Source organism: Phocoena sinus, chromosome 1 (assembly GCF_008692025.1).
Source record: "Phocoena sinus isolate mPhoSin1 chromosome 1, mPhoSin1.pri, whole genome shotgun sequence".
NCBI lineage: Eukaryota > Metazoa > Chordata > Mammalia > Artiodactyla > Phocoenidae > Phocoena > Phocoena sinus.
Genome location: NC_045763.1, coordinates 15,095,263 through 15,118,041, shown reverse-complemented (window position 1 = coordinate 15,118,041; position 22,779 = coordinate 15,095,263). Strand labels below are relative to the sequence as shown.

The following is a 22,779-nucleotide window of genomic DNA, read 5'->3' as shown; positions in this document are numbered from 1 at the left end:
GCCACTGCTGCCTGTTTTGGTCCAGAGTTCAGCACACCTTTCTGGGAAGGGGGCTGGGGTGAAGGACGAGGAAGGAAAAGGGGAGAAGGTATACCTACACTTGCAAGAATTGTCTAATCACTGTTCCCGAATTGGGGTCAGACACCAGCTCCACCCTGATGCCCACCCCATCCCTCCACACCTCTCCTGCCCCTGCACACTCGGGCTATACTGACCCACTTGTGGTTCCCCAACAATAAAACGCACTGCCATGATTCTGAGCCTTTGCAAAAGCTACCTTCCCTCTCTTCCTGTCTGCCTGGAAGGTCCAATGAACTTCAAGCTTCAGCCCGCGTTCTCCCCTCCTCTGCCAGGCCGTCCTAAGGAGACTTAGCTGCTACTTCTCCTTTGCTCTCACTGCACTTTGTCTACACTCCTCCTCGTCCAGTGTCAGAAAGGGTTTGAGTGTCTGTCTTTGCTTCAGACTCTAAGCTCCTTAAAGGAGCCTGTGTCTTGTCTCTCATCCATTTATCTCTGCTGCCTATAACAGTGCTCAGCTCACGGCAGATGCTCAATCAACATTTAAAGGGACAAGTGGGATCAAGTTCCACCCATCTTAATTTTATTATAAAGAGAGCGAAATAAGATCTGAAAGACTGAGCTCTGAGATTCTGCACATTTTCGGAAGGAATTGCTACAATACTACTTTTGTGTCTAGCCTCCCTGGTTCAAGTGAAACCAAAGGTATAAATTCACAGAGGGGCATGAGTAGTGGCCCTTTTGTCCTCAGACTTCAGCTGCTATGTGAAGATGAAATCAACCCCAAACATGGCCTTCCGGCCAGCTGTGTGAGCCACGAGCTCTCCCCAGCCCCCAGGACAAAGCCCCCAGTGCCGAGGCCCGGACGGTGTCGAGCTCCTTGAAGCTGTGGGGAATCATGACATCAATGGAGTGAGCCACTGACAGACACAGCAAGGTTCCGTACCTGCCAAGACAGCCCACTACCCGACCTCAGCGCAGCAGACACAGCTGAGACGTGCCCAGCCAGGTCCGATGATGAGAACACAGGGTTTTAAAGAACGGCCAGAGCAAGCGAGGATCCTCAAGGCATTTGTCTTCTTCTTCGGACAACGCAGCAGCACTCTCCAAGCTCCGATTTATGAGGTGGAAGCAGCTCTGAAACTACACGTTAAGGGGCGAGTGGGGAGGAACGCACAACGGCTGTGGTTCCAGTAAGGCTCTAAAGAGAGGCTGGGACCAGGCGGTTACAGCTGCTGGCAGTCCAAATATACTTTTCCTCCTGCTCAGAGACCCTTTAAAGGCAAAGAAACGCAGGCAATGCACTGGGCTGCCTATTTTTGTTTCATTTATTTCTTTTAAGACCACCTCCTTGCAATTTCCAGAGAGAAAATACAAAACAAGAAACAGACTTGGTTTCAAATACATAAACAGTGTGCTGGAGTTTAAAGCATTACTGATAACACTGTTACAGAAGAGTGTCAGCTTACTCCAGGGCACTTCAGTATTCCTGAGGAATAAACGTGATTTCTCTTTCCCTCCCACCGGGATGTTCTCAGACGTGAGTCACTGCTCCTGCTCCTGCAAGGAAGGACACGCAGGTTAGAACTGTGCGCACAGCGTTCCGACAACCCTCTCTAGCTTGCTGCTGCAGGTCAGACCCAGAGGACCGATGGGCCCCAAGCCTTACCACTCTGTTTGCTTTAAACCTGTCTCACAAGAGGACTGTATCCTTCCAGCCCAGGTTCTTCAGAGTGGCTCCTCAATCTTTGAGGGGGGGAAATAGAAAAGGAACGCAACAGGGCTGAACAGTCTGTACCTGGATAACTATATTCCTAAAACCCATCAAAGGGACGGATCCCAGGTGAGTGGAAAGAGCATGGCTCTGGAATCAAATGGCCTACTGATGACAGGAACTTCGGCAAGTTTCTTAAACCTCAGTGAAATTCGGCCTTCTCATCTGCTGAATGAGGGTAGTAAAACCTCTCTCACAAATCTACTGGGAGAGAGGTCTAGAGAAAGAATGTAAAGATGGAGCACCTAGGATGGTCCACAGGTCACAGCAGGCACTCAGCAAGCAATTACCATGATCTGACTCCATTGAAAAAGCCCCAAGTTGGGATTTTGTTCCTCTTTTCAGAGAATGGAGGATGACGACGTCAAGGCACAGACTCCAGTTCAGATAAAGTTACAAAAGGCCATTTTGGAGCCGTACGCACAAGGCTGTAAATACTGTAACAATATTTTCCACAGTAACTCTCAGCCATTAAATACATCCACATATAACCACCCCTGAGCCATTTATCCATGACAACTCAGTTTGGAGCAATGAAAACATTTCAAACAATTAAAAGACCTGAAGCTCCTCTCCCTGTTCCTTTATGTTCTCCTTTAACTTCAGCTGTGGTGCCAAGAGAGCGAGGCGCCAGGGAGCAGTGGAAAGCGCCTGTCGTCAGCGCTGACGGCCCGCAGCTGCGCCTCTGCTCACTTGCGCTGTCCCTCTGATCAGCTCACCCTGGCTCTGGCGCAGGGACGGGACATGACTACAGAGGGCCTGCGAGACGCCTGCCCGGCTGCCCCACTGGCCGACTCCCCTGCTCCCAGTCCCCTCCCCAGGCCTGCACCGGCTGTTCAGTAGGCAGCTGACCGTCTGAGCACGTTCTCAGATAGAGGCTACCGAGCTGTGGTGGCATACTGTCATTTAAGATTCGGCCACCCTTGTGGCTACAGCTTTTGACCAGAACTGGGACACTCATTTGTACCTCCTTTTCTGCCCTACTTGTTATTATGGTGGAACAATGAACGAGTCAGTCACCCTTTCTTAGTTGGCCTCAATTATAATAACCAACATTTCTATTTATATACATATATAGCACCTCATAGCTTAAAAACATTTTCACATTTAATCCTCACAACAACCCTGTAGGCAGAAATTACTGCCCTCATTTTACAGACAGAAAACAATCTCAGAAGTGAAAAACTCAAGAGCACATAGAAAGCAAGTGATGGACCAGGACTCATATCTGGGTGTCCCGGCTTCTGTGCTCTTTCCACTGGCCCCCTGCTGCTGCCCAGATGACAGTGATTCTAGCTCAAGGGTAACCAAGAAAGTAGATGATTCTACACATCCAGAGAATGTGAAGCTCTTCATGAAGCTTGTGTTGCTATAAAGGTTATGCCTTAATAAGCCTGAGGCCACTAGCACATCTAATAAGACATACAATTTATTTCATTCATTCATTTTACATTTATTTGAGCACCTACTTTGTTCCAGGCCCTGGGGATACAAAAATAAATACCACCTCTGTCCAAAGGGCTGCTACACACAAAAACCTTAGGAACCGTGCTACCTCCTTCCTCTTGAGGCATGTGTTACACTTTTTCATCCTGTCTGCATCATTAAAAACCCATCTGTAGACAAGGACTTCGGCAGAATCATGTGGGACTCACAGTCAAGAACCTGCACTCTTCAGTAGAAAGCAGAATAATGGCTGAGTTCAGAAGTCTTTAGGTTTAGCTTGAACGTGTGTGAGATGTTTACAGGGCACTCTGAGATCTCGAACAAAAGTGCTACCTACAGGTATCAGATATTTAATTTAAGGATAAACGCTGAGGCAGACTCCTGAGCACTTAGGACCTCGGTGGTGCCACAGTGACATGACAGTGTATTTATCAATTATACGCACTCTAAAGAATTCTACGGGGACTCAAGAGAAAGAAAGAGAAATATCAATTCTGTACATACTTTGACATATTTTCCATGTAGAAGATATGGAGCCTGGAAATCATGCTGACAGTTGGAGTAGGCCATTCCCAAGCCCATTCCAGAACCAAAGGCTAATGGCCACATTCTTCCTGGTGAGCAGAAAAGGAAAATCCCAATAGGGAACCATTAAGAGAAAATAAAGCTTTTCTCCAGCTTAAATACATTTGCTTAGGGTTCAATAAATACTCCACATGCATCATACTGTTGACTATAATATGCCATACACTTCTGTCAATGTTTAATCACCAGCCAAAAAATGGGAAAGGGGGCTCTATTAAGTACCCGTGCTGCTAGATTTTAGGTATTAATAAGCGGTACAATATGAAAACAGTAGACACAGTTGAACCTCTTAACTTTTCTATGTCAGTTCTAACCATTTGCTCATTTTAACTAACGCTTAAACTTAGAAATAAAACCACCTTTCGGTAAGGTCTTTGAATTTTTTAAATATGTAAGAATTTCTGGAACTTCCCTGGTGGCGCAGTGGTTAAGAATCTGCCTGCCAATGCAGGGGACGTGGGTTCGCGCCCTGGTCCGGGAAGATCCTACGTGCCTCGGAGCAACTAAGCCCATGCGCCACAACTACTGAGCCCACGTGCTGCAACTACTGAAGCCCGCACGCCTAGAGCCCGTGCTCTGCAACAAGAGAAGCCACCGCAATGAGAAGCCCGCGCACTGCAATGAAGAGCAGACCGCTGCCTCCGCTGCAACTAGAGAAAGCCCACACGCAGCAACGAAGACCCAACGCAGCCAAAAATAAATATAAATAAATTTATTTTTTAAAAAATAGAATTTCACCAATATCTACATATTTTGATTCTAGTAAGTCATGAGGTTTTCTTAACCCAATGCCATGATTATTTCACATCAGCACTATGTGTGAATTATGATTCTCTAGTTGTGTATTCCCCACCAGTTCTTCATGGAAAGAGGTCAAAGTGACCCCTTTGGCTTCTATTCAATATCCAAACTGTAGAAGTTCTTCCACAAAATGAAAGGGACATTTCCAGCCCTTTGCTTAGGAGAATTTTTGGCCAAAAAGCATGGGTATTTCTGGTCTACTTTTTTACTACCAGCAGGACTCTTGTTTTCAAGTTCCTTTAGAAAAAATTATAATTAATTAGAATTATCTGAGAGTGTAGATTTGGCCAAATGACTAAATGGCATAAAGTACAGGCTTTTTTTCAATGAAGATATCAGGCACCCTGACTCAATGCTCAGGGGGAATTCTGGATATGCCCAGCCCATTTTGACCTCTTCTGAGTCCACGGTCTTTGTCTAGCTCATTTTACAGAGGCCTAACTAAACCCATAAAAGGATGGACTGGCAGCCATGTAGCCATGCCTTCCAGAAGTGTCCCTGCCATGTGCACCTATACACCAGGACATTATGTTGTAAAAGTAGGAAGAGTCACACTTACTTTTAAAGAAGGTAAGTGAGAAAACAAGTCCTAATCCAAAACCAGTACCTACAAAGAGGGAGGAAAAACATGTTAAATATCTTAATAGTAATGACAAAAACAAAACGAACATTTCATAAATGTGAACACCTAATAAAGCAGATTTTTTAATTTGGTAGAGAGATGATTTTCTCATTTCTAACCTTCCTTCTTGTTGTCAGAGGCTTTATCTATGCCTTTGGTCCCTTTGCCCCAATAGGGGATAAGAACTTTCTTCACCATTCTGTCTAAACGAGTCTTAGGGGTGGGGGAACAAACCAGGAGGCAGTTCCCGAGTAGAGGCTCTCTGCACTGCTTGCGAACAGCGTCCAGCACCTTGGGCTCTCCCACCCACCTTCCGCAGCGGTGCCACAGCCAGCACATCAGGGAAACAATGTCAGCAAGAAGCTCCCCTTGTCGTTTCAGCACTTTGAGTGATGGCTACTTTTTGAGGAAGATGCAAAGGAGTGATCCAGAACAGTTGCCAAAGGTTGTCACAAGTCAAACACAAGTCAGAGTGTCCAGAAAGAGGGAAGGCACCTCCTCAAATGTGAAGATTAATCCCCTCTCCTCATTTTACTCATAGGGCATTTTTAACCACTATCTTTCAAAATAAAAGAACAAATGCAAGCCTCTTTTAATGATCTGGTAGAAAAAAAAAATTTTAATACCTAATTTTAAATCAAACTTCATATGAACGTACGCTTGGGGTTAAAAAAAGAAAACAAAAAAGGTTAAATTCTCATTTTGACCAATATTTCTCAAACCTTGGTCACTGCTACAGTCATAATTTTTACTAATGCGTACTTCATCTGCACACTTATTTTCTTTGAAAAAACCATCAATGTATGTATTTAATTATATAAATTCAACCTCAACTTAAATAATATTGGTATAATCATAGATTTGAGTGCTAGCTATATTTTTTTCATAAGGTGTGTTAAAATGAATGTAGAACCATTAAAATAAAAACATTTACCTGTGGTACTACTTTAGGGGAAAAAATCATCTCACATACTGTAGAGATACATGTCCCAAACTTGGAGATAAACTTATTTTTCCATTATCAAAAAAGTAAGTTATACATGCCAAGGAAGACAGCTATGATCTGATATTTTTTTCCCCCAGACTTGACAGATTAATTGTCTTCAGACTCTTCAGAGTATTCTGAAGCTCTTTACTAAGTGTCTGCTCCATGGTCCAACAGAGACCCTGACCAACCTCTTTACAATTAGGCACCACATAAAAGTCCCAATTCTCACTTGCCTTAATGGTTTTCAAATATGTGCTGTTGAAATTCCAAGAGCTTCTTTCCTGTCTAACCATGAATTTAGGCCACTGCAGTGTGAACATTCAAAGTACTCCTCAGTCAGCAAGCCTGACCTTTCTGCTCCAAACACAGAGAACTTCGTCTTGAGCAAACAAGCTAATCCACACCTTTTTTGCTTCACCTATGCAACAATCCAGCTGATGCTGGCCTGAAGAAAGTGTTTATGCTATTATCCAGAATGATTTCTGATAATTTTCTCTTACCGTCTATAGGTGGCCATGATGTGTGTTTCCTTCCTATGACTATATCCTATACAAATATGAATTTTAATTAAAAATCATTACTTTGTACTGTCCAATAGACTCTGCATTAGGTACTGGTGCCCAACTTTAAAATGCAACATTTGAAGATCACTCATGTCATCCCAATTTCTATGTAATTTAATATAATGATGGAAAACTCGTCAGTTTACAGACCACTATAGTTAACCTATTCAAGGCTGTTATAAAGAGAAGGAAAAGGAACAAACATCAGTATTTCCCATGAGTACCCAACATTCCCTTCCTACTCTACCAAAAAAAAAAAAAATTATCTTTTAAACCAAACACCACCCTGATATGGTATTACCCCCCAGTTTCCAGATGCAGAAAATAACTTGCTCAAGGACATGCTCAGTTACTGGAAGAGCAATGAACTGGGCCCAAGTCTGTCAGACTCCAAAGCCACTATACCCACCATGTCCTGACACTGGATTCCCCTACAACTTAAACCCCTAAACAATCACTACCTCCAAGGGAAATTGGAGTGTCAAGATTTCTACTGCCAATGAAGTAGGATACAGCCAAAAACCAAATTGTGCTTCCTATGCAACAGCCCAGAACGCTAGGCAACCAGGGTAGTGACAAGTCTGCACAAGGCCAGATGGGCTTGTTCCGATTCATTCCCAGACTAATCCTACAGCACATGTCACAGACACAAGTCTACCTGGTAGGTGTGATTCAAGAACTTCAGGGAAATGACAACTATCACAATCGATATAGTCCTCAGCAAGAATCTGCTGTTGCTTGGTTTATAAAATGGCACAGGATTCAATTTCAAAGCAACTTGCCTCACCCCCTTGCAGCTGGAAGATGAGTAAGACAGTAAATTGGTACTAGAAAATGAGGTAAAGAATTTGGACTGGCCTACAGATTTCAAACCAGGCAATGGGATGGGGAGTTAGGCCAGTAAAAACATAATGGCTTACAATCTGAGCTTTTGGTCTTCTCCATCTGGAAGGCAATTTTTTGGCAAACAAATCAAAAGCCCAAAAGGAAAATATTTCAGCATTTTTCTTGTCCCTCTGATTCCATGCCTGTCTCTCCTATTTTCCCCCAAGGAAAGAAAGCTCTCTGATGCTCAACTTTTCCTAACAGTAGACCAAGAACGATGCTAAACCCACTGCTACCAGTATCACTCAACCACAAAGAGGAGAAATGCTTCAACATCAACCAGTACAGGGCAGAAAATCTTCCCTCTCTAGACTTCATTTAAGTTCAGGTATATGCCTGACCATCCAGTTTTGCTCCGATTAAAGGCATTTACCTGCAAGTATAAATATGAGATCAAAATTACAGTTCAGACTAGCCCAAAGACGGAGTGTACTCTACAGTCTTAGTTAAACTGGGCTGCTACATCTTCAATTCCTATGAGACTTTTCTTCTCCACTTCTATATTTTTAAGACACAAAATATCAAGTCTGTCCTCTTCAGAAAAAATAATATGGAAAATGATGTTTAAATGCCAACGTGTTACTTTAAGTTAGCTACCTCGGTTATTTAAGAGATAAACAGTGGTGGAACTGCTGATGAGTTTTACAGGTTCAAGTTCTCACATGCTCAATTTTCTTTTAAAAGGCAACATGTTGCTTCAAAGAAAGTCCCACCTGATTAGGGGACACCAACTCTGCAGCTGTTTCCACTAAAGATTGGCACCTCTAGGCCAGGTTTAAACTTCATAACAATAAAACATGAAAGGTTTGTCTTACAATGAAAACAAACCAACATGGAAAAGAGAAGAGATTTCTCTGCCTTTGGCCACTTTTTTTTGTTGTTGCATGACAAGTTCTCTTAGAAGAAAAAGCCAAAGGAAAAAGTACAAAGCATTTTTCACCTTCCCTGGAAGCAAATATTTAACTATGAATAAAATTTATATAACTCTGCCTCCCCTTTTAAGCCTGTTCTTTTGGCCCATGATGTCTGGAATGACAAATAACCCTAAAGTAAAGAAATGCCTGATTGTAGGTACACATCTTCCTAATGGCAAAGTCCACCAAGGGGGGTGGGGAGCAAGGCAAAGAAGCCAAAAAAACAACAAAAAAAAACCCCACCCCATAACAGAGAAGCCTTATGGAATTGACATTAGGCAGGAAGCCCGTGCTCTGAAACCATTTCTTCTGGAAAGGAAAAAGAATTGGCACAAATTCTTTCAAAAAGAAATTACTCTGAATCAATCTAACCCTGCACTAAAGTGCTTAGGGCATGCTTAGTGCCCAAAAGGACATCATAAAACCAGCTAGTAGATAAACACACATTTTTAGAAAGAAGCAATTCCTTAACAATTCATCTGATACTATTTTAGTAACAAAACAACAGAGAACTTGCTCCACTAACTACATAAAAAATACTGCCTCATCACATCCCCAAGTGGAGTTTATAACAAATTTAAAAGAATAACAACCAACAGCAGGATACCAGTGTATACCCTAAGCCACACTTTGTGTGGGGGTGGGCGGAACTATGCTGATGGCCCTCACTGTGACATATGGACCATTTCTAGTTAATCAATGCAACTTTTAGGAAAGTCTTTGCTCTTACCATGCCATATATCATAAAGCTTGACTTCACTGAAATTACTGAGAAAGCAAACATAATCTGCAAGAATTAAGAAGCAGGCTACATAATCTGACTGCAGTCCTGGGGCAGAAATGTACTTTGAATTTTTGGGGGGGCCGCACCGGACGGCATGCAGGATCTTAGTTCCCCGACCGGGGATCAAACCCGGGCCCCCTGCAGTGGAAGTGCGGAGTCTTAACCACTGGATTGCCAGCCAAGTCCCAGAAGTGTACTTTGGATATCAGTCCCTAAGCAGAACAAGTTGGAGCAATAAGGTTCCTGTGGAATCAACTTTGTAGAAGTTGCAATTGCCAATGGACTTTCAACTGAGGAAGAATAACTCAGTGTTGGGAGAGACATAAAAACATCCTTAGAAAGTCACTTAGAAAACATTTCTATGAAAGACTGATCATAGGGGAAAGAAGACCATAGACCCACTTTTATTTATCAATAATTGATTATATAATTAAGATCTCACTCCAGCTTATAGCTAACATTTTAAACAAAGCTCCTAAATTCATAAGTCTAATGTGTAGTTATCAATGCTAAATTTTCATCTGCATCTAAAAATTAAACTTGCAAAGCAACTCCATTTTAAGTTTATAATATAACGAGATGTATGAGCAAAACCTTAACTACCACATTCAACTGGCAGCTTATGAAGATGAGAAACTACAGGAACTACAAGCAAGGTTTCAAGGTCCTAGGAGCCATGGGCCAAACAACTTTATTCTTAAATGTCTGAAAGAAAAGATACAGCTTCCAAAAAATGAGAGATTTACTCTCCCACTGAGTGGGATGGCAAGAGCACTGATGCTGTCACGAGACAGGCCCAGTTCACACCGCTGGGCCATCCTCACCAGCCAGCTCTCTGACCTTAGGTCAGTGCTTTAACCTCGCCCGCCCTCAACGTGCTCATCTGTAGAGTGAAAACCATCTCCGAGGGTTTTGCTGTATTAGGAAAAGGTAAAGGTATCTGCAGTGTCTGACACAGACTTCAATAGAAAGTAGTAAGTTCCGCTACCTTTCTAAAAAAACTCAAAAGATCTCAAAACTGTAAGGTAATAGTTAAATCCTCTACTAAAACACAACTCCCTGGCTTGTGGAGGATCACACTGTGGGTGAACCACAGCTGAAAATCAGAATCTATTTTTCCCACTCTTTGCATAGTTGACTTTATTTCACAGGCATTAGCAACTGTTTATAGAAATACATCAGGTTTTGCTACATGTTTTTTAAAAAATAGGGGATTCCTTCAGACTCACTGCTGAACTAGAACATTTTGCTTTAAGATATAATAAAGATTTCCCTAGAGCTGTCTTGTGTTTAATAAAACTATATTTATGCTTTGAACATGGATTAATATGAAACTGGCCTATTTAGAATGGGTGTGCTTTCCTGTTCAATCATGTTTCTGTCAACACTATTACAATCATCAAATGCGTTTGTTGTGACAGACAAACAAGAACGTGCTTTTATAGAAAAGTACCCTTGGGACTGAGTCTGGTGAGAATTACATTTCCAAGAAACATTCCTGATTTACGAAAGATGCTCAGGGCCCAATTTATGAGGGGGAAAAAAATAGTTTTAAGTCAACTCCAAACTGTGTTACTTAATCCTTTGAGGCAAAGACCGATTGTCCCAGGTGTCCATGTGTAAATGCCAAGTCATGTGAATTAACCAAGAAAGTGTGCCAGACCAAAGGCCCAGAGATGGTAAATGTGGTCTGTGTTAATCAGCTTCTCACAAGTCAACATTGCTGCAGGGAATGTAGGAAATAGACTAAGAAGGTGGCTATTTTACAAGACCTTAACCTTCCAGTTGCCTATCGGACTAGACAGAGGCTGAAACATCTGTAGGAATTTCTAGGGTGGACATCAAATACCAGGATTCTGATCAGAACAAGTAAAGCAGTCAGCAGAAAGCAGTAAAGATAGGGAAGGTAAATGTGGAAGTCATTACTCGTGTGCTCTGCTTGAAGAAAAGCCAAACTCACAAAAAGGGTCCTTTTAAATGAGTACATACAGCACATAATCTAGCTTTCAGAATTCTGACAGTCGTACAACTTTCCAAGAATGAAAAAAAGAAACATGGCTGTACACATTTTACTAAAATATAGTTAGTTAATTCACGTGTGGGCATAGTATGTAGGAAAATGTGAAGACGCTCTGAAGATTAATTATTAGAGGGACATGGAAAACGAAGAATTATTAAGTTTCAATAAACACAATAAAAGATGCCATGTGTTACATTTATGGGGGGAGGGCGATTTGGAGGTACTAACGCTTATAGAGTGGCAGGCACTGTACTACCGTTTCTATATATTATTTCATTTGATCTACAGAACCAGCTATGAGGTGTACTACGATCTTGTCTTACAGAAGAGGAAACAATGTAAAGGGGTTACCCAAGTGACTTGTAATGTAAAGTGACTTACCCAAGTACACATAAATAAAAAGGGGAATTCAAACCCAAGCTGTCTGACTCCAAAATCATGGCTCTTCCCTATCCGCAGAGATAAACCTCAGGGAGAGGTTAGGAGAGCAGCAGGGAGACTACTCTATTGTTACATGACACCAAGTGTTTTTCTGGATTTTCTGGACTATAGTGCTCTGCATGGGTAATTTATGACTATGTGACTCTTCAATCCCTCAAGAAAACAACAGAAACCACAGATGTTTGACTTATCAAGAGTGATAACAAAACCCTGAAATGACTTAGAATCAATGAGAAACAGTCAACAAGTCAAGCTGGGATGTACTTCCCTCTGTGCACTGGCTGGAGATAAAATGAATTCAAACTGTTCAAAAGGGACAGCTGAACTGTATTCAACTGGTATTTTCCAGCAAGTGCCTTCCCTCTCAATACCTCCAGCCCCTCCTCATCAATATCAGTAACTGGATTCTCATCTTTGTGAAAGTAAATATAAGAATCAGGGGGCTTCCCTGGTGGCGCAGTGGTTGAGAGTCCGCCTGCCGATGCAGGGGACACGGGTTCGTGCCCCGGTCCGGGAGGATCCCACATGCCGCGGAACGGCTGGGCCCGTGAGCCATGGCCGCTGAGCCTGCGCGTCCGGAGCCTGTGCTCCGCAACGGGAGAGGCCACAACAGTGAGAGGCCCGCGTACCGCAAAAAAAAGAATCAGGGATTCATTATACCCTATGTATACATCATTACAGCTATTACGTTGTTGCCTATTCCTGATTCAAATGAAAAACCAATGGAGAAACAAGAACCAACGGTTTCTTTTCCTTATACATTTACTTGATCTATATTTATTAGCATTTATTAAGTAGAAGACGCTGGGGATAAATTTCTTTCCTCTTGGAGCACATCACTAGAGTATGTAGTGTTTATTCTTCAAAAAGCGGGAAATGTTACCCAGTGGTTACACGTCAGTTATAGGGTTATGTGGACTTGGGGGCAACATAAGTTAAACATGATTGAGAATACTGATTAGGTATGTGGTATGTCTCAGTCCCTGGACAAATTATATACCTTCTCTAGGCGTCAGTTTCTTCGTATAGAAAAACAGGAATACTAATATTGCCTATCCCTGACTGGGGAATAGCAAGGATGAAACAATATAAAATGTGTAAAAAGCTTGGAAAAACAGTGCATTGCACATAGTAATTGTAATTGCCTTCTTTTGCCACAAAAAGCATTTCAAGAACAAATATTTACTGAACACTGAAGGGCAAGACTACTGGGTTCAACAAGGGTCAGAAATAAATAAGACAGTCTCTTCCCTGGGGAGCTTGGGATCAAGAAGGAATAACAAGTCAGGTATCCAGAAAACTGAACAAAAGCAGATCCTTGGTGCCGGAAGAGGGACAGTGTTCTGCTGGTAGACAGCAAGGTGGGAACACATTTAGCAGAGTTTTTGTTTTTTTTTAATCTTCAAGAAAGAAGTGGCATTTGAGTTGTCTTAAATGGTAGACTTTTAACAGCCAGAGTTGGGGAGGGGGGTGGCGCACCCCACCCAGTGGCCGCAGAGAAGCAGGGCTTGTGCAGGGAAATGGGAGTGGGGGCAGTCTAGGCGTGTCTCTGAGAGCAGGAGACAAGGCTAGAAAGGGACGGGGGCCTCTGAAGGCACCAGAAGCTGGACCAAGCAGTCTGCACAGCACTTAATTCAGGAGGCAGGGGCTTCCCTGAAGAGTTTTTAGAAAGGCATAACATGACTGAAGCTGTGCTTCAGGAAGATTCAGCTGACTAAGGTGTGTAGGATTACTTGGAAAAGAAGAGACATTTTGCTGGCAGAATTTACAGGACTTAAGAACTGATTAAGTGTGTGTATGTGTATCTGGGGTTTTGGGGGGAGGGGGGGGTGCAGTGGGGAAGAAAATGCTGAGAACTTCTGCCTGGATAATTATAAAAACATTGGTGATGGGGCTTCCCTGGTGGCACAGTGGTTAAGAATCCGCCTCCCAATGGAGGGGACACAGGTTCGAGTCCTGGTCCAGGAAGACCCCAATGCCGCAGAGCAACTAAGCCCGTGCACAACAACTACTGAGCCTGTGCTCTAGAGCCTGCGAGCCACAACTACTGAACCCGCGCACCTAGAGCCCGTGCTCTGCAACAAGAGAGGCCACTGCAATGAGAAGCCTGCGCACCACGACGAAGAGTAGCTCCCGCTTGCCGCAACTAGAGAAAGCCCACACACAGCAACAAAGACCCAACACAGCCATAAATAAATAAATAAATAAAAATAAACATTGGTGCTATTTAAAAGTCATCAAATAACCTTTTAATACCAAATTCCCTTAACAAATCTAAAATATAATTTGATTTATAAAAATGCAACATCTATAATGTTTTCATGAACACCAAATAACATCACATAAAATGAAGAGCATTTGCTAAGCACTAATGCTTCAGGATTAAATTACCTCATTACATCTTCACAATAAACTTCTCTTATTAGCCCCATTTCATAGACCAAGAAACTGAGACACAGAAAGGTTAAGTAACTTGCCTCAGGTCACATGTCTGGGATTTGAACCCAGGCAGTCTGACTCCAGAGGCCTCGTCTTTGGTCACCATGTTAACCCTGCCACCGGTGTGGCCTCCTCACAGATATAGTTATTAATCAATCTGACTTACCAAAGGAAACTAGATACCTTCCAAAATTCATCCTAGCCAACACTATGTGTGGGCATTTCCTTCATTACATAAACTGAGCACCCACTGTGTGCCAAGCACTATGATAGGCCCCAGGAAATAAGGTTCTGCTCTCAGTAAGTTCATTATTTAGTGTTAGAGCCTACTGATAATTAGAAACTCGAAGTACAAGGAACAATGACAGAAACAGGATGTGCTAGATGCACTGAGAAGGGCACGCAAACCATCCTGGAGGGTTAGAGAAGGGGGAAGGAGAGAAGGGGACGAGAGAAACGCACTACGAGGAGCTCCCGGTCACTAAATTACCGTGTGCAGTGGGAAATAAAGCCAGACAGTCTCCTATGGCAAACTACGGATCTTGGCCTCTATTACAAGCAGTAGGGAAGCAGTGTTAGAAATTAAGCAGGGAAACAACATATCAGATGTGTACTTTACAACAGCCCACTCACAGCAATGAGGACAGATTTGAAGAAGGCTCCATCCAAGATGGAGACACCAGTTAGGAGAAAGCCATTGCAGTAGGCCAGGTGGGAGCTAGGTCCACACTTCTGATTCTCCCTTCTCTGCTATCTGACTGAAAAATGTGACCCTACATACTTTGATCTGTCCTCAACACCACACTCCCCGCACCCCCTGCCTTTGCGTACTCCATGCCTAGCAGAAATGCGAGACGGTACTAAAGGTAAGCAGGACAGGTTAAAGCACAACTCTGACCAGGGATTAGGAATTTCTGAGGAGTGGGAGTGACCACACTTTATGATGATTCTTAAATAAGGGATGCTTAGGTAAAGATATAGTCATGGACAGAGATGCAGAGATGGAAAAGGGGGTCAAATATTTTAAAAATATACCAATGGTTTTGCAATTAAGGTAGTGTTGGTGCAAATGGTGACTATCCCAGACCAGCATTCACAAAAGTGTGGGAATGGCTTGTCTGAATTTCGGGGACCTCTGTGAGCAAGCAACTTTTTCTTTGCTGTTCAAATCTGGCTCTCAGGCTTCCCTGGTGGTGCCGTGGTTAAAAGTCCGCCTGCCAATGGAGGGGACATGGGTTCAAGCCCTGATCCAGGAAGATCCCACACGCCGCGAAACAACTAAGCCTGTGCGCCACAACTACTGAAGCCCACACACCAGGAGCCCGTGCTCTGCAACCAGAGAAGCTACCGCAATGAGAAGCCCACACACTGCAACCAAGAGTAGCCCCCGCTCGCCGCAACTAGAGAAAGCCCGCACGCAGCAACGAAGACCCAGCACAGCCATAATTAAATAAAATAAATAAAATTTTTAAATTAATTAATTTAATTTAAATGTCTTCTTAAAAATCTAGCTCTCATAAGGTGCCCAAGACTATGAGGTTTAGGAAACAGCACCCAGCTGACTTTCTATTACAGTAGTATTCTACAGTCATGCTTTCTTTTTTTGTTTTTTAAAATGTATTTATTTATTTATTTATTTATGGCTGCATTGGGTCTTCATTGCTGTGCGCGGGCTTTCTCTAGTTGCAGCGAGCGGGGGCTACTCTTCATTGCAGTGAGCAGGCTTCTCATTGCAGTGGCTTCTCTTGTTGTGGAGCACAGGCTCTAAGCGCATGGGCTTCAGTAGTTGTGGTTCGCGGGCTCTAGAGCGCAGGCTCAGTAGTTGTGGCTCACGGGCTTAGCTGCTCCGCAGCATGTGGGATCTTCCTGGACCAGGACTCGAACCCGTGTCCCCTGCATTGGCAGGCGGATTCTTAATCACTGTGCCACCAGGGAAGCCTACAGTCTTTCTTAAAGGCATGAGTACTCTACAAAGCCTCATAAATAAACCTCTCCAAATCCCTGGACTTGCATACATTAAGAAACCAAAAATTTAGTTTTCATACACTGAGTGAAGAAAAAAAGTCTTCCAAAAGATAAGCTATGCACTGAAATAAAATGAACTTCAAGTTGCAATTGGAACAAGGGAAAAAAAGTCATTTTTTCAATGGTCACAGCCAATCTCTTCTGGGAAAACATAAGATTAGTAGCATTTATACTAATGTCAAGACAACGTAAGATTAGAGCAGTAATATACTGTATTTTTGCTTCTAATCAGAGGGGGATATTATAAGTTCACATACAGGCTTACGCTGAAATGGTTAAAAAAAAAAATTTCCTACAACTCATGGACTTCAATGTAGTCATCTGAAATGATGCCAAGAAACTAGCAGCTTTCTTAGGACTACCTTCCTAGTAAAAAGTGAATTATGTTGCTCAAATCATTTGCTTCAGTTAATCATTTAAAATCTATCAAAAAGGAATTCTGAGTAGTTTATATGTGCAGGTTCTGATAAACAATCAGAAACATTTGTTTCTAACATTTGTCAAAGTAGGTCTACAAATTCGTCAACAATTATGTCAGAGTGTATAATAATTACAAATTATCCTAAGCATTCTAATGCAGGTTTAGGTTGGATAAAGGAAACGGAAGTAAAAGCAATGGATTTCAATTCCTCCCATATACACTGTTAACTATTAATCAAATTCTACCTGAAGAAATACACAATTGAAGCAACTTGGTCATGGGTCTCTATTATTTTAAACAAGCACCTGGGCCACACTGCGATCTGCCCCCACATCTGCCCTCTCTCCCAGACACATCTCACTTGTACCATTTTTCTAAATGGCTCCCCATCCTCCATTAATATTGACCATATTTTCATATCCCATATTCTTCCAAAATGTTATTCTAAGTGGTACCCCCCCCCCCCTTTTTAAATATGGAATGCTTCACGAATTTGTGTCATCCTTGCTCAGGGGCCATGCTAACCTTCACTGTATCATTCCAATTTTTTTTAGTATATGTGCTGCAGAAGTGAGCACACCTCTTTATCCTTTATTTCTTGTTCCTATCATGCTTTCTAAAAAGCATTTCAGGGACTTCCCTGGTGGTCCAGTGGTTAAGAATCTGCCTTCCAATGCAGGGGACGCGGGTTCAATCCTTGCTCAGGGAACTAAGACCCCACATGCTGCAGGGCAACTAAGCTCACATGCCACAACTAGAGAGCCCACATGCCGCAACTACAGAGCCCACATGCTCTGGAGCCCATGCCACAAAACTAGAGAGAAGCCCTCGCACCGCAACAAAAGATCCCAAGTGCCCCAACTAAGACCCAATGCAGCCAAAAATAAATAAATAAATTTAAAAATAAATAAATAAAAAGCATTTCAAATTCACTTTCTCCACTTCTTTTAAAAAGGACAAGTTAAGGGCTTCCCTGGTGGCGCAGTGGTTGAGAGTCTGCCTGCTGATGCAGGGGACATGGGTTCGTGTCCCGGTCCGGGAAGATCCCACATGCCGCGGAGCTGCTAGGCCCGTGAGCCATGGCCGCTGACCCTGCGCGTCTGGAGCCTGTGCTCCGCTACGGGAGAGGCCACAATAGTGAGAGGCCCACGTACCGCAAAAAAAAAAAAAAAAAAAAATGACAAGTTATATTGTTAATAATCATTATCTAGATTCCAATGGACTTTCACTATAAGTAATACAGTTCTTTTTTTTTTACAAGTAAGTATTTAGTCAAAAAAACAAAAAAGACCTAAAAATTATAAGCTATGCTTTCTTTAAAGTCATTCTAGGGAACGCCCTGGTGGTCCAGTGGTTAGGACTCCACGATTTCACTGCTGAGGGCGCGGGTTCAATCTCTGTTCAGGGAACTAGGATCCCAGAAGCCATGTGGTGTGGCCAAATTAAAAAAAAAAAAGTCATTCTAATTATCCTGTTTGTTCCTTTTTCTTTTTTTTCCACTTCATTTCCCATTATGTTTGTTGCTGAAAGAGTCTGTGTGTACAGATGTACTATATGTATGAATATTCGACCCTGTGTTGGGTGAGTGTAGTCTGGCAGGGCTGTGGCAGGGGAGTCGTAAAGAATGAGAAGTCTAGAGAAGTTACATTTGTCATGGGCAGGATTTCTCAACCTTGACTGCTGACATTTGGGGCTGGTACTCCTTTGTCGTGGGTGCTGTTGTTTTAGCGGCATCCCTGTCCACAACCCACCAGATGTCAGTACCCCCACTCCCCCATCCCCCAGTATGGCAACCATACATGGCACCAAACATTGCCAAATGTCCCTGGGGTGAGGGGGTACTTCACCCCCAGTCTAGGGGTTTACAGTTTATAAAATACTTTCACAACCATTAGGTTATTATCTAATCCTGGGCTTCATCAAAACCATGTAGGAATTAGCATCCCAAATTTACAGAAGAGGAAACTGAGGCTCAAAGAAGCCAAAGACTGTCCCAAGCTCACTCAGCTCAAGGCCCACCCTTTCTTTTTTGGCTGCACCATGCCAAATGGTACATGACCAGGGCTTGAACCCGGGCCACAGCAGTGAAAGCGCCAAGTCCCAACCACTAGACCACCAGGGAATTCCCAAGGCCGACTCTTCTTTCAATGTCTCACACACTGCTTTTCCAGCTGAAGGAGGTTAACACTGCAGGCCCTCAGTTTCCTCACCCTTACAGTGAGAGGCTGGACACAATTCCGTTCCTTCTTCCTCTTCTCTCTTTCAAAGCAGAAAGCCTTTCTTCCAGAGAAATCTTCTGTGAAAGCCCGGTACATTCAAAAGATAAAACTAAGCTGCTATTTGAGGAGTCCAAGTAGCAACCAGGCCCTACCCTCCTGAACCCTGTACTTGTCCCCAGATGGGCCCCACAAACTCTAGGGCTCTACAGACCACATTTTGAAAACATGATAAACTCCCCTGTTTGTTGTAACATATAAGTTATATGATTCTAGATAGCCATTTCTCAGTTAGAAATGGTCTCTAGCTGAAATAGGAAGCAAACACATTCAATAGAAATGTTATCTTAAACAGAGATCCAAACTACGTTACTGACTGGTCAGTGGTAGGAGAATGAAGAGAGTGTTTGTGTGTGTGTGTGTGTGTGTGTGTGTGCGCCCCAAGTGTGTGGGACCCCAGTGACTGGGTAAATCCAGGAGGAGCTGTAAAGCAGCAGTCTCGTGGACAAATCTATCCAATATCCAGAACAGAAAGAAACAGGTTCCAAACAAATCACTCTGTATGAACAGACCCTGGGAAACACATCTCAAATTCTCCAGACATCATTTTTCCAATCTGTTAAGTGAAACGGTTGAAATCACTGTTATCAGCCTTTTTCCCCCCCAAAGCATTCAAATTATTTTTCCAAATAAAATCGTATGCAGAAAACATATAAATACAACAGATCAAAGTAGAGTTGCTCTGTTTGGGCAGGGGGAGGGGACTGGGCTGAAAGCCTGACTAGAAATCCACTTGCTCGGCCTTCCCTTTTTGCTCTGTACCTAGCCCTCCTCCGCCAGTGGCAACCACTAGGGTACTTTGGAAGACATTTAAAAACCGCTAGACCAAATGAATCCCTAAGGTTCCTTCCAGCTCTAATAATCTATCATTCTGTAAGTCTATGTATTCATGGAAGTTATTCAACTGGGGCCAAACAAGGAAAGCAACAATGGGACATCACGTCCACACCAAGAGCAAATCCCATTAACTTGTCAATCAATGAGAAACTTCATTTATAGGTACCAGTGTAATTTCAAAGTTAGTGAAAAGCTTATTTAAACTAACCGATTAAATAACAAAACTAGACTTAACATATTTATTTAAAGATTATTCATAGTCCCCAACTGTAGGAACCAAATGAACTCAGTAAATAATTTTTTGAACAGAAATTGTTCTCACATTTATTTCCTTACATCATAAAAAGAGCAAAGTTAATGATCCTCCCCACCAAGCATCATTATCATTCCAAGATGTAATTTGGATAAAGTTTATTGTTTATCATTCCATTTATATAAGTAGGATCATTTATCACACATGATGTTCTAAAATTTGCTTTTCTCACTTTATGATTATCAAGGACACCTTTCAAGGACATATATATAAGACTTTTTGTGAACATGTTTTCATTTCTCCTGAGTAAATAAATACCCAGGAGTAGAATAGATGGTATGTTTAACTTTATAAGAAACTACCAGTTTTACAAAATGATTGTGCCATTATACTTTCCCAACAACAGTGTACAAGAATTCCAGTTGCTCCACATCCTAGAAAACCTTTACTGTTGTCAGTCCTTTAAACTATTTTAATGGGTGTATAGGGGTATCTCATTATGATTTTAATTTGCATTTCCCCAACACCCATTGATGTTAACATCTTTTCATATTCTTATTTGTCATTAGTATAACTTCTTTTGCAAAGAATCTTTTCAAACATTTTACCAATTTTCTTAGACGGATTGTCTTCTTATGATGAAATTTAAAAATTCTTTATTCTGGAAACAAGTCCTTTATCAGATATATGTATTACAAATATTCTGTCCCATTCTGTGGCTTGCCGTTTTTTGTTCTCTTAATGGTGTCTTTCAAAGAGCAAGTTTTAAATTTTGATCAAATCCAGCATATCAATTTTTTTCTTTGTGATTTTGCTTTCTGTGACCTAAGTAATCTTTTTTTTTAAGGAATCTTTTTGAACTCAAGGTCACAAAGATTTTTCTCCTATGCTTTCTTTTAGAAATATTTAGTTTTAGCTTTTACATGTCTGTGATTCTTCAAGTTAATTTTTATGTATGATATGTATTTTTATGTATGATAATGAGGTTCATTTTTTTTCTCTCTATGGATACCCAGTTATTCTAGCACAATTTCTTGAAAAGATTTTCCTTTCCCCATTAAACTGCTTTGGCATCTTTGTCAAAAATGAATTGACAATATATTTATGGGTCTATTTCTAGACACTAGCCAATCTCACCGATTTATACGTGCATCCCTTCTCCAACACCACACTGTCTTGTTTACTGAAGCTTTACAGTAAGTCTTAAAATCAGGTAATGTTAGTCTTCCAACTTTGTTTTTCTTTTTAAAAATTGCTTTGGGGACTTCCCTGGCAGTTCAGTGGTTAAGACTCTGTGCTTCCACTGCAGGGGGCAAGGGTTCTCCCTGGTTGGGGAACTAAGATCCCGCATGCCTCAGGGCACAGCCAAAAAAAAAAAAAACACTTTGTTCTGGATTGTTTACATTTTCATGTGGATTTTTAAATGAACTTCTCAATTTCTACAAGTATCTTTGAGCATTATTTTTCTTGCTGAAAAAGAGATAATATAAACTTCCTCACTGAATTGCTAGTAGAGTAAAAAAGGGATAATATATTACTGTGCCAAATACGGTGGCACATAACAGGTATTCAATTAATGTTAACTTCCTCTCTCTTTCCCTCTCTTGGCCTTTAAATAAACAGGATCCAATCTAGCAATGCCCTAACATTTCACTAGTGGGTCAATGGCCATGGTAAAAAATTACCACTCCAAATGACTTTTATAAGTAAATATTTGTATTTTCCCTTGGATTCAACACTGAAATGCACTTGCCAGAAAAAGTAATTCAGCATATTTACTAATAAACTGTTTCAGGCCACATTTTAGGAAAGCATAAAACCACAGCCAAAACAAAAATTTAAATATGTTTTCAAGTTCCATATAGTGCCTAATTACATTATTCTACAATACTAACAGAAAATTCTCCTCTAGGAAGATCACAATGTTCCATTATTCACATTGCTGCCGCAAATGGAAAAAGGATTTCTGCTCCCAAACACTATTTATAAATACATATAACAAACAAAATACAGCTACTAATTCAACAATTAACATGTACTAATTTGAAACCCAAACCTATAAACAACCAAAAACCTCTGAAGTATTTTAGTTTAGCCTAATTGATATCACTCCATGAAATGGAGAGGTATCAGTTTGCAAACGCAGGCTACCAAAAGGCACTTTTTGGTGAGCCACCAATACTTTGTGGTAACCCACATTTATCAGATGAACTGATACTTAAAGAAAAACAGTAATTTGCTTTCTTTTTCCATGACTATTCAATGGCCTCTTTCAGTATAGTATTTTTTTTTGAATTTTTGAATTTTACTTTATTTCTTTTTTATACAGCAGGTTCTTACTAGTTATCTATTTTATACATATTAGTGTATACATGTCAATCCCAACCTCCCAATTCATACCACCACCACCACCAAAACCCCGCCACTTTCCCCACGTGGTGTCCATACGTTTGTTCTCTACATCTGTGTCTCTATTTCTGCCCTGCAAACCGGTTCATCTGTACCATTTTTCTAGGTTCCACATATATGCGTTAATATACGATATTTGTTTTTCTCTTTCTGACTTACTTCACTCTGTATGACAGTCTCTAGATCCATCCACGCCTCTACAAATGACCCAATTTCATTCCTTTTTATGGTTGAGTAATATTCCACTGTATATATGTACCACATCTTCTTTATCCATT

The 22,779-nt window shown here is 41.7% G+C and overlaps 1 protein-coding gene and 1 non-coding gene across 3 annotated transcripts in view; both read right to left on the bottom strand.

The window, feature by feature from the left end:
• Window positions 1-1,328: 1,328 nt before the first annotated feature.
• Window positions 1,329-22,779, bottom strand: part of MICOS10 (mitochondrial contact site and cristae organizing system subunit 10) — a 35,403-nt gene continuing 13,952 nt past the window's right edge. The window contains exons 2-4 of one of the 2 annotated variants that reach the window (XM_032647286.1): window positions 5,184-5,231; window positions 3,743-3,852; window positions 1,329-1,578 (exon numbers count right to left, since the gene is read on the bottom strand). In XM_032647286.1, the coding sequence (XP_032503177.1) occupies window positions 1,564-1,578; window positions 3,743-3,852; window positions 5,184-5,231 (173 nt within the window). In that variant the 3' untranslated portion in view covers window positions 1,329-1,563. Of the gene's footprint in view, window positions 3,853-5,183; window positions 5,232-22,779 lie in introns of both variants that reach the window. The other variant, XM_032647285.1, reaches the window with a different exon arrangement.
• On the bottom strand, window positions 17,196-17,304 carry LOC116745248. The gene has a single exon (XR_004347346.1). It is a non-coding gene; the product is annotated as a U6 spliceosomal RNA (small nuclear RNA).